We start from the raw sequence: 19284 nt of genomic DNA, 5'->3' as shown, positions 1-19284 counted from the left end.
CTTTCCTCTTCTAAGTAGAAATTGGGTTCTCAAACTCCAGTTAATGCTCCATTATAGAAGAGTAGAAAATAGATATATGGACTTATACATGAAGCTATTTTACTGTGTCTTTCTTCAGATTTTGTAGTGATTTCACAAAAATTTGCCTAAAATTTGTCATATATTTTCGTTACCAATAATAAGCTTTCCCATAAGAAAATTAATGAAAAATTAGTATTATAAGTATAATTAATAATAAATAAACAATATAAATACTTACCTATCTCAGAGAAGAAACTATTGCAGGCGATAAAAATCATCTTAAAAATTGAGACAGTTTCTTGAAATTTTATCAGTTCCAAAGTACAAAACACTGTCTACCAAATCTATCTATAATTTCTAATATGTAGCTTTGGTCAAACCTCTCTGACACATAAAACAGGTAGAGCGCTTCAGTTCTGCTTTTACCATGTGAGTTTCACAACTCTTCTTAAAACTGTTTCAGTTTCAAAATGATTTATCATCAGACTGAGATGCACTCCTCTTTTGGAATGGGCGACACTTTCTGTGGCATGTGCAAAACAAATACATAGATGAGAACTTCAAAGTGTTTATTTCATTTTGAGATAATTAAGTTTTAGCAAAGATTTTGCTCCCTTAGTATATTTGCTTTAGCTTACATAAAATGAGTTTGCTTTTCCTAAACATATACTGATTATTGATGAGGGAAGGTAGGGCAGCCATGTGAGCGGCCAGTGGCAATGCACTTGGCATTTTCTGTCTTTGTTGGGATAATTCACAAAGTGAGCAACTGAGAGGAATTCCTGGGAAGACACAGCCAGTGTGGGGGCACTGCTTTGCCTCTGATGGATGTTGATTTATGGACAATTGAATATGTTGTTCTCTGTGGCAGCACTTGGATGAACTTCAGCATGAATCAGGCACTAGCTATCTGAAAAGCATTTTATAAGTAGAAAATGGAACAGAGATGGACTTCAATGTTATAGCATTAAAGCCTGTACACAGACTCCAAAAGCAGCAACTTGTCCTCCTATTCAAACTGTTTGAAAGCCATTACAACCTGTTGCCTTATTAAATGGCGGTTGCTCTTTGAATCAGATTAGCATAGTGGGTCACACTGAAATTTTTTCCAGATCTCTCAATGTAGCTGTTAGCGTGGCTTAAATAGAAGGGGAGGGCAAGGAAGAGCTCCTTAATTTTCTCTGAATTTAGTTCTAATTTTCATATAACATTTCATATAAAATGTTATCTCAGATCATGAGGTCAGGAGTTCGAGACCAGCCTGGCTAACATAGTGAAACCCTATCTCTAATAAAAATACGAAAAATTAGCTGGGCATGGCAGGTGCCTGTAATCCCAGCTATGCTGGAGGCTGAGACAGGAGAATTGCTTGAACCCAGGAGGCAGAGGTTGCAGTGAGCTGAGATTGCATCATTGCACTCCAGCCTAGGTGACAGTGCGAGACTCCATCTCATAAATAAATAAATAAATGTATCTCCAGAGATGGAGATACTATGTTATATTCAGCATACATAAGTGTCCTGGGTTGGCACATGAGTGATACTGAGCAACTGAAACATCTTTATTGGATAACTGGGGACCCTTAAATATAAAATGTGTTTGCTTCCAGGAGTTAACTGTGTTAACACAGAAATATGTGCAAACATCATTTTTGGAAAATGCATCTTAAAAAGATTTCAATATAAGAAAAAGAAATTGTGGTCACTTGACATGTTTTGTTTTTGAGAGCTACTTACCTGGAGCTGATTTTCATCATGAGATATGTCTATTCTGAAAAGAATAATTAGTACAGTGGCTCAGTTCCTCACTTTCTGATAGATTTTATAGAAAACTCTAGGCTTTAGAAAATCTCTGGTCATGGTTTGTGGGGAAATGTAAATCACTGTAAGAAATTAGCACATTTGCAATAACACTATATTTCTCCTGTTTTGAAATTTATAACTATTAATTAGAGCTTCACTTCATTTAGTAAAAATTAACTGATTTGAAGTACACTTCTCTGAGGTGCATCACAAATCAAATTCATAGGTAAATGAGCCTGCTCAAGGAGTGCTTTATGTTTTCTATGAATATTCACCGAGCACAGTCAGTGATTTTCTCTAAATATGTAAAGAAGGTAAATTAACTGCAATCTGAGGTATCAGGACTCAGAAGAGGTATTTATATAGTAATAATTGCTAGAAGTTTCAAATTAATGAAAGTCATTTATGATCAGATTATTTATTACAGGATTGAACTCTAGTTAGACTCAGATAGTGTCTATGAACTTGATATGAAGGTCCTACTTCATGCTTAAGTCATTTAGTTTGGCTCAATTGTAAATTCTCAGGTAGCACCTTTAGATGTGACCATCAACATTGACCATAATGACGATAGAATTAAGTATCTTAGCAGGGTTGCAGTTGGTGTGGATTCTATCGGAACTTCTAGGAAAAGCATTAGTTTATTGTGTTACTTCAACACTTTGATTTATAAACTGATAGAGATAAAAACAGCAAACAGCACAGAAAGCCAAAGTTTCTTTTCTCCTTTTTTACTATAAAAAGTAGCCACAAGGAAACTTTAGACATTCTTAAAGGAATATTATTTTTAACCTGTTTTGGGCTAATTTAGAGAAGTGGAAACATAAACTTCTAAAATTGTTTAAAAGGCATTTTATTCCAAGACATTTTGCTTTCATGAAAGATATTTAAAGTGTTGTTCAAATATTTTCACTATAAGGAGCCAGTGCTTCTCTTTGATGCTCAAAGAGCCACCTCCACATGCCTTTTCTCAGGTACTGGGAACATGTCCAGGCAAGAACTGCGAGGTCAGTAGTTCTTATGTGCATATTCCTGGGTTTTGACCAGTTTCACCTGTCACTATCATCTTTTTTAGTCATCTTTTATACAGGCCATGTCTACATATCATTTGGACCACTTAGCATATAGTTAATTATATTGGCCAACATTACATGGAGCAAGAGTTACTGATTATCTCCAAATGGCTGACACAGTGAGGTTATCTTAGTGACCAAAGTAAATGCATATACTTATTTTAGACATTAATGAATTCCATTGATTATTCGTGATGCAATGGATTGCTTTTAATGGCCATTTTAAAATCAAGTAGAATTCATTCCAAATAGATTTCAGAACAATCAGCTATTTAAAAAACATTTTGCCATATACTAATCCACTCTGATATGCAGACATGGAGAAAACTAAAGGATTTACAAAGTGGAGCTCCTTGATGGTTTCATCATAACTAACAAGCCTTTTTTCCATGTGAAATTTGCTTTTCTTTTTTCAAAAAATCCAGGTCTTGGATGTTGAGGAAACTATAGATCGTCAGCAGGGTAAAGAGTATGAACATGACCTTAGTGAGACAGAAAAAGCTATAGTCAGAGAAATGTGCAATGTAAGTTTAATGTGCTTTATTGTGTATTCTGTGTTGAAAGCCACATCGTAGCTTAGCTATTGTTTTATGAATATTTTAAAAATGCTGACCAAATGCCTTTACATTTTTATATGAAAAACCAATTTCTTTTGTTTTTATATTCAGTCTATTTTATTCTAGTTTTATTAACACAGTCATGCTACAAAATATTCAATTCAGAGATGACCAGCCAATCCTGTATTCCAGAAGAATCTATGAACATTTCTAAATATTAAATTTACTAAAATGTGTTTTAATTTTGATAAAATAAATGGGTTTTTTTTCCTACTTCTAAGAAGTTCATTAAAGATCAGTGTTTAAAAACCTATAAAGAAAATACAGCCACCTTCAGATTTACTTGTAACTATTATTGGAAAAAATCACCACCTTACTAGGTAATTTTGCTTAATTCTTTATATATCTTATATGTGTGCTCCATGTCATGCAAAGTATTATCTTTAGCTTTCAGTTGTTGACCCAAACTCAGAATATAGTAAGTTGAGATTAGATAGATGAGAACCTAAAAGATAGTTAGGCTAGGCACAGTGGCACACACCTAAAATAGCAGTTTGGAAGGCTGAAGAGGGGAAATTGCTTTTGCTGCAGTGAACAATGATCACACCACTCCACTCCAGCCTGGGTGCAGAATGAGACCCTGTCTCAGATTAAAAAAAAAAAAAAAAGAGGGTAGACAAATAGAAATCAATCCATGAAGTCAGAGAACACAGTAAAAAAAAAAAAAAGATACATTATTTTTATGATGCATATTCAACACAATCATTAATATGGCTTGGATTTTACTATTAATCCCTGACAAAATTTTAATATTTTGAGTAATATTCATGAGATGTATCATTTAATCAAGAATATAAATTGTGAAGCTTTAAATAGCTAAATGAATATTGTAGAGGAAGCCACTGTTAAATGCAAGAAATCATGGTTAAGCACTGATCATGTTAAACACTGATTTTAATTGGCTTTACATTATACTTTTATTCTTATGTTATTTATCCTATCAGGATGTGAAAATTGCCAGGAAATACCCTTCAGCTTTAGATCAATTAGGACCAGATATTCTGACTTACTCATCTACCTCCTCGAGATGTTTCTGGAATCCAGTAAATGTTACATAAGTCCCCTGGGCATTTTTTATGTGCTGGAATGAGATTTTGGTCTCTTGCTTGCCTGTGTTGTGGCTAATTTTTCTCTTCCAACCCTTTCTAATTTATTTGTTTTTTTTTCCCCTGCATATCTGTTGTCTGTTTTCAAAAGGTCACTAGCTCTAGATGCCATGTTTCCTAAATGCACCACCATTCACCTTCTGTAGCTTTTCAACCTGTGCTTAAGATTTTCAATTTGAGTATTTCCCTCAGATAAATTTTTAAAAGTAAGCCACATACCTAGGGATGCTTGTTGCTTCCCATCTGTTGGCTATGGAATGAGAGAGAAAGTTTGGATAATAGAAACTGTCAAACTAGAAGGGGCCAGAGGTCATTCTCCGGTGTTTGTCCAAAGAATAGTATGTGGACCTTCTTCATAATTCAGATGTTAAGTTTAACATCAGACCTCGGGCAATTCAGATATGAACCCCTGGGTAAGAACCCGAACACTCTAATTCTATGTTTGAAGAAACTGAGGTCCAGAAATTACATTACTTGCTCAAGCTATTTTCTAATGAATAGTGAAGTCAGGAGTATACCAAGATTTCCTTTGAGGACCACTTCTTTCCACTTCCCGAAGTGTGGTAAATCTGGGGACTTCCATTTTCTTTCCTAAAGAATGAAAAGCACTGTATCTTATAAAGGGGGCCATCTCCACGGTGCTTAATGCCAGAATTTCTGTGGGAAAAAAAAAAAAACATCTAGGATTGTTTCTTTTCCTTTCCCTTCTCTTTCCTTTCTTTTGATTTCTGGACATTAGAAAATTCATATCTGAGTCTCAATAGAGACCCATTACTGGATTGGATCTTGATTCGTGTTATGTTGATCTTTTTGTTTACCTGCATTTTCAAAAATGAATTGAAAGGCACCATATAGTGTTGTTCTTTTTATTTTACACTATAAAAGATACTTACAGAAAGACAAAAGCTTGGCCTCCTTGTTTACCCTTAAAAGTTCTCTAGCAGTACATTTTCTGTCTACTTTTGTCTTTGATCCCCAGTATTGGAGGAAAACATGCAAACAAATCCAATTCTGATTCTTAAGCAATTTTATATATTTGGAAATAATTAAAAAATAATATTGTCACCATTATAAATTATATGATCAAAAACACATAATGCCACAGAATAAATAAAAATTCAGATTGTAAAGCAGTTTCATAGATAAGGGAAGATTATGAAGGCTTGGTTTCTAGTAGAGAAATTATATACCTTTATAATACTGTCACAGAAAAATAAAGCTTTCTCATGATATGAGATGGGTTATAAGACTCAGAAAGGACTTGGGACAATAGAAGTTTTGCTGTAGTTTCTAGTATTGCTTCTAGAGATAAGATGTTTTTGATATCTACACAGGATTATTATTCATATTACTGTCATGTGGCTTAATACGTAGTGAGTTATTCTAGTCCCAAACTGTGCTACAGAAATAAATATATGCCCCCTAAGAAATAGTAAATCTGTCTTTTTGTAGTAATTGTTTTATTTTAGATTTGTCTGTTTGGCTCTTGTAAATTCCCTGAGGACAGCTGAAATACTTAATCAGTCATTTCAGCATTCTCAAACATATACCCATTACTCCTTTTTAGTGAATAAGTCACTGCTCCTGTGTCAACATTAGTATTGTTGGTTTATTTCAAAGTTCTGCCTTCTTTAAGAGTTTCCTTTCACCACATAGTTATATCTGGGTTAAGCTCATTACGTTATACATTTCAATATTTGAAGAGAAGTTGCACTTTTGAGTTGTAACCATCTAGTGCTGGTGTCTATGATCCTTGTAAGGTCCTTCAGTCTGCCCTCTGCTTTTAAACCACATTCAGAGCATTCTGGATAGATGTAATTCTATTTAAGGGCTAGAAAAAGAAAGTCTGTAGCATCCTTTGTCTCCTTGATTCAATGTTTATGTCTTGTCAATTAATTAAGAAATGAGACTTTCCTAACACTCTTGTGTATAGCTTGAGCCATCCATTGCTATATATTAATAATTCCTTTCCAGATATTTAAGAACCCTAACTTCAACTCCTTTTGAGTAAAACATGATATTTATGCCATAGAATGGTATATGCTGATTCATTGAGATTAACAGTTCCTTTGGCTTAGAGATGAAGGTAAACAGAGCCCTATATTGTGTATTAATATGAAGGATATTGGGTTTCCCTCTATTATCTGCTTCTATTTAAAAGCAAAAACAAAACCAAACAAAAGAAATAGTTTATGAATAATTAACAAACTAGTTTTGTGTTCATGTTAGAGTATTTTAAAGTTTTGTGCAATCAATCAATCTAATCATAATCCTTGAAATAGTCTGGGAGGGTTGTGGCTGTTATTGTGCATGTGCACATACATGCATGTGCATATATGTGTATTACAGTCAATGTTAGTATATTGATAATACACTATAATTATAATAATAATTATAATAATATAATATAATTAATAATAGGTGAATTCAGTAGTTTTACTTTTATGATTACATTTTTCTTGATTGCACCTTTTGTCCCTCTTTGTGGCCCAGATTCTAACATATTGTAATTGTATCTCTTTCAGTGATTCTTGAATTTATTCCTATCATTTTCCTAAATTTGGATGTTTTCTGTTTTGGAAATCCAAGAGATCATATTGCTTGGTAGCTAATTTGTGACAACTGATGACCCCACTCTGTAGAAAAAGCCAGAGAAATTCACTCATAGCCCTAAGATTACCACTTCAGGACTTAAATAGCTCAATAACAAAAGCTTCTTTATTTTCCTCAGCTCATTAAACACTGAAATCCTTTGTTATGGATGTATGATATAGGAACAAGGATGATCTTGGCAAGGTGTTCTTAATTCTGGCTACACATTAGAAGTACTTTGAGAACTTTTAAAAAAATGCATGCAGTTGTCCTTGCCTCACTTATCCCAGTGAAATCAGAATCTTCCAGCATGGGGGTTACTGTTTAAGAGTTCCTCAAGTACTTAGTGTGCAGTCAGAGTTGGGGACCACTTCTGTAACTAGAGTAAGTTAGTATGTCATTTTAAAATTTTGACCCTGGTTACTAACAAGGAGTAGTAGTCCCAACTACTAAGTAGTTCTTGTGTTTTAAGAAGCTTGTCATCACATCTGATTTTGTGTTTAAACTCATTCATGTGGATATTTTGTCTCTTGTCTTTACTTCATCTTTGCTCCTCTCTTAATTTCCCATTAAAAACCTCAAATCTCCTTGTAGAAGAGGAAAAATAAGATACTCACTCCTTCTTCTTTTTTTTTAAGGTTGTGTGGAGGAAACTTGGAGATGCTGCAGGTTCGTGTCCTGGAATTAGGCAACATTTGTCAGGAAACCAGTACAAAGGACCAATGTGAGATGCGTTCTTTTTCAAACAGGAGGTCACCACTGCCAGAAAAAGACAGATGACAAGAAGAAGAAAAAGGAAAGAGTGGGTTTCCACAAACCTGGACTCATGGAAAAACATAGAGTGATTGTACATTGCACATATCTTCCCTCTAAAACCTGTAGTACAGCTTCTCCCCTCAAGCTGATATTCTGTGTCTCTCACCTCAATGTCCACAACAGTCAATCTCAAACAAGGTAGCTTTGAAAATCTCAAACAGAGTAGCTTTGAAAATCACCATTTTGGTCCAGTGTTTTCATTAGAACTAAGTGTTTTTAACTCCCCAGATCTAATATTGTAATTGGGAAACCTGCATAGTTTTAATAGTTCAGTGGAGCCTCAGTGGTTTGGATATAGCTGACTCATTGCACCTAATGGTGGGAGTTTTCTACCATGTCAGATTGAAGATATGAAGAGCTTCCCAAGTTTGAGAATTGGGCATCTGCCTCTTAATACTTCAGTCGACAAACCAAATACAAATTCCTGATGCATCATTAATTTAGATGCAAGATAAGATTAAGTTTCTGGAGTTTTGTTTTGACTTCCGAGGTGCTAAAAAATACCACGTAAATTCTCCCTACCAGCTAGAAGGATAGCAAGATTTTGTAGAGTGCTTATCAGAGAGTACCATTTATTTCAATTGATCATTATAAACGTGTGGTTTTTTTCATCTTAATGAGTTTCTCACAAAGACACATCTTGGGGCATACCAACCTTCATATTCATTCAGTGTATCCATTGATGTTAATATTAACAATTTCAACTAAAAAACAAGCAAACATAATTTTTCTAAGTGTTTCGAGCTGTGAGATGTCAATTTCTACAAATTAGTTTCTAGACATGCTGTATATTTAATAAACTTTATGTAAACTTTAAAATATTGCACTGCATTTATGAAAAAAGCTTTCTTTGCCTATTGCAGCTATCTAACATTTTATGATACTGACGCATGTCCTTCATTATTGAGGCTAAAAGCTCTTGTTCAGATTGCTTGAGGTTTGAAAAAGAGGTGTTCTAGCTTTGCTTAGTTTATTTCTTATTTTTGGTATACATATACATATATATAATATTAGAATGTGTGTACTGGAAATGCTATGATAGGTATTTTGTGTTTATTCAAATGCAATGATAGTTTCTTGTATGAATGTGCAAGAGGCCTGTGACTGAATGCTACGCTTTTACGGTAGTTCAACATTATAAAAGTAGGAATGCAACAATTCCCCGTTTTCAGATAGGTTCTAAATTTCTGAGATTTGATTCATAGCAGATATTCTCTGTTGTTGTTGTTTTAAGTGGGCTTATTACATAATGAATTAATTGTCACTAGTAGGAGAATGTGAAGGAATTTTGTTATAGTTTCAAAATTGTTACTGTGATAAAAAATCATCCCTCTTGTTTCAGAAAATATTTATGAATTAATTTATTGTAGAATTATCTCTCTAATTATCAGAATTGGGTTACAATTTAAGCTTCCCTTTTAAAATGTTATATTTTAAAATATTATTACTCTATAAAAGAAAATTGCTTGCTGTATTTACACCTTCTTTCCTAGGAAAGCTTTCGTCCTTAAATTGTTGTATTCCTACAATCTGAAGACATTTAAAATAAGCTTTTGTGCCTGCAGTAGAACCTGCAGAAGCTAATGCAAGGGACACTGGTCTTTTGACAAAATAAACTTGTGTAAATTTTGATACTGTATTAAAACTATTTTTTTAAAGTTCTGCATAAAATTGAGTATTAAGTATATGTGTTCATCTTAGCAATGGTAATAAATTATTTAATCTCACAGTGTTTTTGTCTTCTTCAAAATGTCTTTCCTAAATTGAGTCCATTTGTAATAGTCATTACATGTCCTAATGCTCCTGTGTGGTGGTGGTAATAATAGTAATACAGATGATTTATTATCTTAAACATATACCAAAGACATGTTTTAAAATATGCTCATAATGAGGGATTAAATATTCAGATATTCCTCAACTTGCACCATTGTCTATTATGATGTAGTTAAAGCTATCAAATGGTATATTAAATATTTTAAAATGTTTCTGTTATAAAACCCTCTTAGTCTTTTAATTTATATAGATTAAAATTAATTCAATTATTATCAACTTATTTTTTTAAACATTAGTCTTTAGAAGGAAATATTTTGGAGGGGAAATAACAAATAAATGGAAAACTTGGCCTCTTTATCTAAGAAACTTATACATTATTGAGAAAGGTATAATTTATACATGTAACAAAGATAAATAGGAAAACACACTCATAAATATGCTCTGAGAATTCACATACTTCTTGGATATCACTAATGAGATTGTGGAATAAGGCTTTTTACACTTAGTATTAGCCTCAACTTTAAATGACAGAGAAGATGGACAGCTCAGTGCCTGAATCTTGCTATTGCCTAATACATTTATCAATCAAAATGAGTGGCGCTGTTCTCTTATGTGACCAAGTTATTAGTTTATGATCTTATCTTACCTGGGACAAAGATTAATATACCTATCTTGGCAGAATATTTTTTACCAGCCTTCAAGCTGATTGACAACAGAATCTGATCTTTTAAATGAATGCCTTTCAAGTTTCAAACACATGCGTATGTCACTGTAGGAAATTCAGGTCATCTTACGTAATATCCAGTAAAATAGTGACAGTCTAATTGAGGTGACTTCCTTAGGTCAATGAATGTTTAATGAATGCTTATCACTGCCATGTGAGTAAACACAGCTTTGCTTCCTGACTCATAGTGTGTACTACTCTCAAGAAATACATGGAAGAGCAGTATCTGAGATGCTACCTAGAGCTTTTTGATCCTCGAGATCAAGACAGGATTACCTCAAACATCTAGTTTCTTGATCTGAGTAAGCAATATCTAAATGATTTCCACAAATTTCCAGAACTTGCACTCTGTGGTAAGCTTCTCCTTGCCTTGTTCTTCCTCTACATCAGGGGCAAACTGATTTCTCCAGTAGAAACACTTGAATCTAATTCTGGAAAGGATCTGCCTACCTCAAGCTGGCTTACCAAGGTAGATCCTCAACAAACAAAGCTCAGGGCACTGATATGAGGAATTCATACACTAATATACATATTTAATTCTTTTTTTTTTTTGAGACAGAGTCTTGCTCTGTCACCAGCCTAGAGTGCAGTGGCATGATCTCAGCTCACTGCAACCTCCACCTCCCAGGTTCAAGCGATTCCCCTGCCTCAGCCTCCTGAGTAGCTGGGACCACAGACACACACCACCACACTCCACTAGTTTTTTGTATTTTAGGAGAGACAGGGTTTCACCTAATTCTGTTCCTTCTAAAGTATAAAAATTGTCCACCCTGTTAAACAATTAAAGACAGTCTATCAGGTTGAACCATAGGAAATTGCCAATGTTTGACCACTTTTGGATTATTAAAACAGTAATTTCATATGGTTCAACCTCTTACATGATGAAGATTTTTTTGGTGGGAATTACAGAGTGAATAAGTTGAAGTTACAAAAGAGTTATCACATTGGGCTGGAGCTATTTTAAAGTATGCTGTATTAAGCAGGAGAGAGAGAAAGAGCGAGAGTGTGTGTGATAAAGTGAAGAGTTCTGTTGGTTCTATCTGGAACCTCCACATTTCTTAAACTTTAATGTGGGATACAGGGAGACGCAGTAGCATTCTGGTTCCCTTTGGAAGGGATTGGATAAAGAACATTTGACTTTAGAGAGGCAGAATTTGGGCCAGCAAGTTCAGCATTTGACTTTATAATTAGCTTTGTGACTTTGAGCAATTTAACTTCACTGAGACTGTTTTCTCACATGCTGTATAGAGATGACATCTATATCACTGAGTTGTTGTAAGGTTCTTATTGCTGCCTTAAAGTTCAGTGGTCTTGACAGTGAATGAGGAATGATAGCAAGTCCTCCAATACATAGGAGCCCAGACCCCATGGTCTGAGGCAGTTTTATACTATTAGGCTGGAGAAGAAAAATCACATCAGGGCTGAAGGGTCTGTCACTACCAGATACAGAAATTATAGCTGCACAGTTAAATACTATGAAGTTCTGTCCTTTTTACATCATCCAGGTTACCACAGGCTTTTTCATGGCCAGTCACAGATGGTGATTGTGTGAATGGAGGGGGAAAAAAGACATAGCTCTGATATTCACATATGAACAGTAGGTTTTCCCAATAAAATCCCTGAAACTATTTAATTCTTTGTATTTGTTTTTCATCTCACTAAGAAAACAAGAAACTTTCATCTCAAAATAGCAGGATGAGTACCTGCTGCAGCTTCCTCTTGCCTCAAACCTTTAAAATAATTTAAAAAGTATTTCAACAAATATATCCATAATCCCACCAGACCATAAGAAATAATGCGCTCCATAGGCCAGCAGTTATGATGAATTTTGGAAAGAAGGGAGACGAACAGTATATGAATGAAGAACAAATCGATAATTCAAAGTACATGATGAAGGGTGTTGTTGAAAAAGGAAGATGACTAGGAGGGTGCTCGGGACCAGGAAGAATTTGTTACATGCATTGTGTGGCATCCCAGGCATTTTGACTCCTGTATATACTGCTCTGTCCTTGATTCAGGAAGATAACAATAAAGAGATTCTCCCAAGTCAGAGAAGAGAAGGACATTTGAATTGGAGAAACAGCAAAGTTTTCAGAGTTGGTAACACCTAGAGGAAAAGGGATCCTTTGTTCCCCTGTCATTAGCTACTGGCACATCCTGATAGAAATTTGTCCTTCCATCTCCTTTACACTTAAAGAGGCTTAACAGTTTCCCATGCCCAGCAGACTGTCCCTCCCTCCCTCCCTCCTTTCTTTCTTTCTTTTCTTTTCCTTTCCTTCTTTCTTTCTTCCTTTCTTTTCTTTCTTTCTTTTTCTTCTTCTCTTCCTTCCTTCTTTCCTTTCTTTTTCTTTCTTTCATTCCTTTTTCTTCCTTCCTTCTTTTCTTTCTCTCTCTCTCTTTCTGTCTGTCTGTCTTACTCTGTTGACAGGCTGGAGTGCAGTGGTGCAATCTTACTTTACTGCAACCTCTGCCTCCTTGGTTCAAGTGATTCTCCTGCCTCAACCTCTTGAGTAGCTGGGACTATAGACGTGCACTACCACGCCCAGCTATTTTTTTTTTTTTTTGTATTTTTAGTAGAGATGTGGTTTCACCATGTTGGTCAGGATGGTCTTCGATCTGTTGACCTCGTGATCTGCCCACCTTGGCCTCCCAAAGTGCTGGGATTATAGGTGTGAACCACCGTTCCTGGCCTGTCCTATTTCTTCTACAAGCACGTTGTGGAATAAACACAGAAAGCTGATAAGGAAATTTCATTACTTAAATGAGTATGTAACAGAGTATCACCCAACATTGGAGGAAAGCCATGACTATGAATCAGAAACACAAAACTCAACAAAGATAATAGTAAGTACTAAGGAAAAGAATTAAGATATTCTCAGAAAGATAAAATATATTCTCTGAAAGATGGAAATACTGCATTTGTTAAAAGTAATTTTATGTAATGGAAGTGAAACATTAGTTTAAAAAATACATCGCTATATAGCAGAAAGGAGATTGCTGAAGAGCAAGTTAGAGACCTTGAGGACAATACAGTTTGCTAGAATTCAGCAGATGACTTTTTTTGCTAACACATATAAAAATGGTCATTTTATTGAGAAAAGCCAATTTATAACAAGACATAATCTTAATGGGGTATAACAAAGTAGAATTTCAAAATCCAAGAAAAAAAAATGGCAGAACTAAAGTAAGAAGCAGACAAATCCACAATTATTGTTAGAAATTTGATCAATTTTCTCTCAGTTGTTGCTAGAACAAGAAGATAAAAATAAAAGATATTGAGAACTTGAATAGCATTATCAATTATCAAACATGTAGACCTAATTGACATTTATAGAATATTATACCCAACAACTTCAGAATATATATGCTTTTCAAATATACATGAAACATTCCACAGGTGGTGCTATGCCATGCCTTGCTTCTTCCCAGGCAATACTCTTTGCTGTGGTTTGAATGTTTGTTCCCGCAAAAGCTCATGTTGAAATGTACTTGCCCTTGTAACAACATTAGGAAGTGGGACCTTTAAGAGGTGATTAAGACATGAATGGGTTGATGCCGTCATGCACTTTCTCCCTCTCTTGCCCTTTTGCTCTTCTGCCTTGTGATGATGCAGCAAGAAGATCATTGCCAAGTGTTGGCATCTTGATACTGGACTTCTGAGCCACCAGAACTGTGCCAATAAGTTTCTGTTCAGACAAATTACTCAGTCTGTGGCATTTTATTATAGGAGTACAAACAAATGAAGACATCTTTTAAACCCTCAGAGTTAAGCAATGTTCTGATTTCTATCATTGCAAATTAATTTTGCCTGTTTTGGGAATTAATATTTTGCTCAACATAATTGAGTAAAATATTTGAGGTTCATGTATGTTGCTGTGGATATTGGTGGCTTAAAAAAAAAAAAAACTGACTAGGTTGAACCCATTCTCAAATCTCCTCAAAGGGAGGAGATTACAAAAGGGTGTCAATACCAGGAGGTGAAGATCACTGGAAGCCATGACAGAGGCTGCCTACCACATCTGTCAGCAAGAAAATGGATTTTAAAATTGTAATATTTTCATACAATGGCATCCATTTTTAGAATTCAGCAGAAGATTGTTTAAAGTCTGAAAATGAAGGGAAGTAGAATCTTCATTCATGAGTTCCCACAGTGCTTTCTCTCACTCTCTACCTTTGCTCTTCATCCTCTCATTTCCTAGTTGTGTTTTAATTGCACTATTTCTTTGTTGGTTTATTTATTTTGTTATTTTAATAGTTGTTGGTGAACAGGTGGTGTTTGATTACATGACTAAATACTATAGGTGTGATTTCTGAGATTTTGGCACACCCATCACCTCAGCAGTGTCCATTGTACCCAATGTGTAGTTTTCTAAATCTCTTATCCCATTCTTCCCCTTCCCCCTCATATCCCCAAGGTCCATTTTATTATTATTATGCCTTTGTGTTCCTCATAGCTTAGCTCCCACTTATGGGAGAGAACAGAGAATTTTTTTTTTTTATTCCCGAGTTACTTCACTTAGAATGATGGTCTCCAACTCCATCCAGGTTGCTGCAAATACCATTATTTCATTCCTTTTTATGGCTGAGTGGTATTCCATGGCGTGTGTGTATGTGTGTGTGTATGACTCTTCCATAAAGCTGTATTATATATATGTATATATTATATATATTTAAAAGAAGAGCAAGCCATAGGTAGAAGAAAACAGCTTTTTTTTTTTTTTTTTGAGACCGAGTTTCGCTCTTGTTACCCACGCTGGAGTGCAATGGCGCGATCTCGGCTCACCACAACTTCCGCCCTCTGGGTTCAGGCAATTCTCCTGCCTCAGCCTCCTGAGTAGCTGGGATTACAGGCACGCGCCACCATGCCCAGCTAATTTTTTGTAATTTTTAGTAGAGACGGGGTTTCACCATGTTGACCAGGATGGTCTCGATCTATTGACCTCGTGATCCACCCGCCTCGGCCTCCCAAAGTGCTGGGATTACAGGCTTGAGCCACCGCGCCCAGCCAAGAAAACAGCTTTATGGAAGAGGCAGTGTTACAGTTCCCTGACTGCTCCTACAGAGCAGGGCTACCCCATGGGCAGATGGTAGCAGCTCAGGGCAGTTTTGCAGCCATATTTTTACCTACTTTTAATTGCATTTAGATTAAAGGGTAGTTTAGGCAGAAATTTCCAAGGACATAGTAGTAACTTTTGGGTCATTGAGTCATTGCCATGGAAAGAGGTGGTAACTCTCTGGTGTTGCTATGGCAATGACAGATTGACATGGCAGACTGGTGGGCACATCCGATTGGAAAGCTGCTTCTTCCCTCTCCTCTGTTTTAGCTAGTCCTCAATCTGGCTCCTTGTCTGAGCCATGCTTCTGGAGTTGAGTCTCATCTCCTACCTCAGTTTCATATAGAAGTAGGAGCTGTGATCACAGGTCTCATTATATATTCATTTACCTTAAAAAAGGGATACTAAGCCAAAACTACTTTTTTTTTGCATTTTAGGTTTTGGGGTACATGTGCAGAACTGCAAGATAGTTGCATAGGTACACATGTGGCAGTGTGATTTGCTGCCTTCCTCCCCTTCACCCACAACTGGCATTTCTCCCAATGCTCTCTCTCCCCAACTCCCCACCTCCCACTGTCCCTCCTTTATTCCCCCCAGCAGACCCCAGTGTGTAGTGCTCCCCTCCCTGTGTCCATGTATTCTCATTGTTCAACACCCGCCTATGAGTGAGAACATGCGGTATTTCATTTTCTGTTCTTGTGTCAGTTTGCTGAGAATGATGTTCTCCGGGTTCATCCATGTCCCTAGGAAGGACACAAACTCATCGGTTTTGATTGCCGCATAATATTCCATGGTGTATATGTGCCACATTTTCCCAGTCCAGTCTATCATCTATAGGCATTTGGGTTGGTTCCAGGTCTTTGCTATTTTAAACAGTGCTGCAGTGAACATTTGTGTGCATGTGTCCTTATAGTAGAACAATTTATAGTCCTTTGGATATATACCCAGTAATGAGATAGCTGGGTCAAATGGAATTTCTATTTCTAGGTTTTTGAGGAATCGCCACACTGTCTTCCACAATGATTGAACAAATTTACACTCCCACCAGCAGTGTAAAACGGTTCCTATTTCTCCACATCCTCTCCAGCATCTGTTGTCTCCAGATTTTTTAATGATCGCCATTCTAACTGGAGTGAGATGGTCTATCAATGTAGTTTTGATTTGCATTTCTCTCATGACCAGTGATGATGAACATTTTTTCATATGTTTGTTGGCCTCATGTATGTCTTCTTTTGTAAAGTGTCTGTTAATATCTTTTGCCCATTTTTGAATGGGCTTGTTTGTTTTTTTCTTGTAAATCTGTTTAGGTTCTTTGTAAATTCTGGGTATCAGCCCTTTGTCAGATGGGTAAATTGCAAAAATTTTTTCCCATCCTGTTGGTTGCCAATTCACTCTAATGACTGTTTCTTTTGCTGTGCAGAAGCTGTGAAGTTTGATTAGGTCCCATTTGTCTATTTTGGCTTTTGATGCCAGTGCTTTTGGTGTTTTGCTCATGAAGTCCTTGCCTACTTCTAGGTCCTGAATGGTTTTGCCTAGATTTTCTTCTAGGGTTTTTATGGTGCCAGGTCTTATGTTTAAGTCTTTAATCTATCTGGAGTTAATTTTAGTGTAAGGTGTCAGAAAGGGGTCCAGTTTCTGCTTTCTGCACATGACTAGCCAATTTTCTCAACACCATTTATTAAACAGGGAATCCTTTCCCCATTGCTTGTTTTTGTCAGGTTTATCAACGATTGTATGGTAGTAGATATGTTGTGTTGCCTCCGATGTCTCTGTTCTGTTCCATTGATCTACATCTCTGTTTTGGTACCAGTACCCTGCTGTTTTGATTACTGTAGTCTTGTAGCATAGTTTGAAGTCCAGTAATGTGATGCCTCCCTCTGTGTTCTTTTTACTTACAATTGACTTGGAAATGCGGGCTTTCTTTTGTTTCTCTATAAAGTTTAAGATGGTTTTTTCCAGTTCTGTGAAGAAGGTCAATGGTAGCTTGATGGGGATAGCTTTGAGTCTGTAAATTACTTTGGGCAGTATGGCCATTTTCATGATACTGATTCTTCCTAACCATGAACATGGAATGGTTCTCCATCTGTTTGTGTCCTCTCTTATTTCGTTGAGCAGTGGTTTGTAGTTCTCCTTGAAGAGGTCCTTTATGTTCCTTGTTAGTTGTATTCCTAGGTATTTTATTCTCTTTGTAGCAATTGTGAATGGCAGTTCATTCTTGATTTGGCCCTCTTTCAGTCTGTTATTGGTGTATAGGAATGCTTGTGATTTTTTTTCTTGCATTTTAGGTTTTGGGGTACATGTGCAGAACATGCAAGATAGTTGCATAGGCACACACGTGGCAGTGTGTTTCACTGCCTTCCTCCCCTTCACTGACATTTGGCATTTCTCCCCGTGCTATCCCTCCCCAGCTCCCCCCTCCACTGTCCCTCCCCTACTTCCCCCAGTAGACCCCAGTGTATAGTGCTTCCTTCCTGGTGTGCATGTGTTCTCACTGTTCATCACCCGCCTATGAGTGAGAATATGTGGTATTTCATTTTCTGTTCTTGTGTCAGTTTGCTGAGAATGATGTTCTCCAGATTCATCCATGTCCCTACAAAGGACACGAACTCATCATTTTTTGATTGCTGCATAATATTCCATGGAGTATATGTGCCACATTTTCCTAGTCCAGTCTATCATCTATGGGCATTTGGGTTGGTTCCAGGTCTTTGCTATTGTAAACAATGCTGCAATGAACATTCGTGTGCATGTGTCCTTACAGTAGGCCAATTTATAGTCCTTTGGATATATACCCAGTAATGGGATAGCTGGGTCAAATGGAATTTCTATTTCTAGGTCCTTGAGGAATCGCCACACTGTCTTCCACAATGATTGAACAAATTTACACTCCCACTAGCAGTGTAAAAGTGTTCCTATATCTCCACATCCTCTCCAGCATCTGTTGTCTCCAGATTTTTTAATGATCACCATTCTAACAGGAGTGAGATGGTATATCAATGTGGTTTTGATTTGCATTTCTCTAGTGACCAGTGATGATGAGCATTTTTTCATATGTATGTTGGCCGCATGTATTTCTTCTTTTGTAAAGTGTCTGTTAATATCCTTTTCCCATTTTGAATGGGCTTGTTTGTTTTTTTCTTGTAAATCTATTTGAGTTCTTTGTAAATTCTGGATATCAGCCCTTTGTCAGATGGGTAAACAGCAAAAATTTTTTCCCATTCTGTTGGTTGCCAATTCACTCTAGTGACTGTTTCTTTGGCTGTGCAGAAGCTGTGGAGTTTGATTAGGTCCCATTTGTCTATTTTGGCTCTTGTTGCCAATGCTTTTGGTGTTTTGCTCATGAAGTCCTTGCCTACTCCTAGGTCCTGAATGATTTTACCTAAATTTTCTTCTAGGGTTTTTATGGTGCCAGGTCTTATGTTTAAGTCTTTAATCCATTGGGAGTTAATTTTAGTGTAAGGTGTCAGGAAGGGGTCCAGTTTCTGCTTTCTGCACATAGCTAGCCAGTTTTCCCAACAGCATTTATTAAACATGGAGTCCTTTCCCTGTTTTTGTCAGGTTTATCAACGATCGTATGGTTGTAGATATGTTGTGTTGCTTTTGATGCCTCTGTTCTGTTCCATTGGTCTATATCTCTGTTTTGGTATCAGTACCCTGCTGTTTTGATTACTGTAGCCTTGTAGTATAGTTTGAAGTCCAGTCGTGT

General features: G+C 36.3%; 1 protein-coding gene across 6 annotated transcripts in view; it reads left to right on the top strand.

The window, feature by feature from the left end:
• CCDC85A (coiled-coil domain containing 85A) overlaps positions 1-9754 on the top strand; it is a 184703-nt gene extending 174949 nt beyond the window's left edge. For 4 of the 6 annotated variants that reach the window (XM_035272519.3, XM_008980674.6, XM_035272517.3 and 1 more), the window contains one exon: positions 7850-9754. In XM_035272519.3, coding sequence (XP_035128410.1) covers positions 7850-7899 — 50 coding nt within the window. In that variant the 3' untranslated portion in view covers positions 7900-9754. Of the gene's footprint in view, positions 1-3321; positions 3421-7849 lie in introns of all 6 variants that reach the window. The other 2 variants (XM_008980672.6, XM_008980671.5) reach the window with 1 other exon arrangement.
• The last annotated feature ends 9530 nt before the right edge of the window (positions 9755-19284 follow it).

This window comes from Callithrix jacchus, chromosome 14, assembly GCF_049354715.1.
Source record: "Callithrix jacchus isolate 240 chromosome 14, calJac240_pri, whole genome shotgun sequence".
Taxonomy (NCBI): Eukaryota; Metazoa; Chordata; class Mammalia; order Primates; family Cebidae; genus Callithrix; species Callithrix jacchus.
This window is presented reverse-complemented; position numbering and strand designations above follow the sequence as displayed.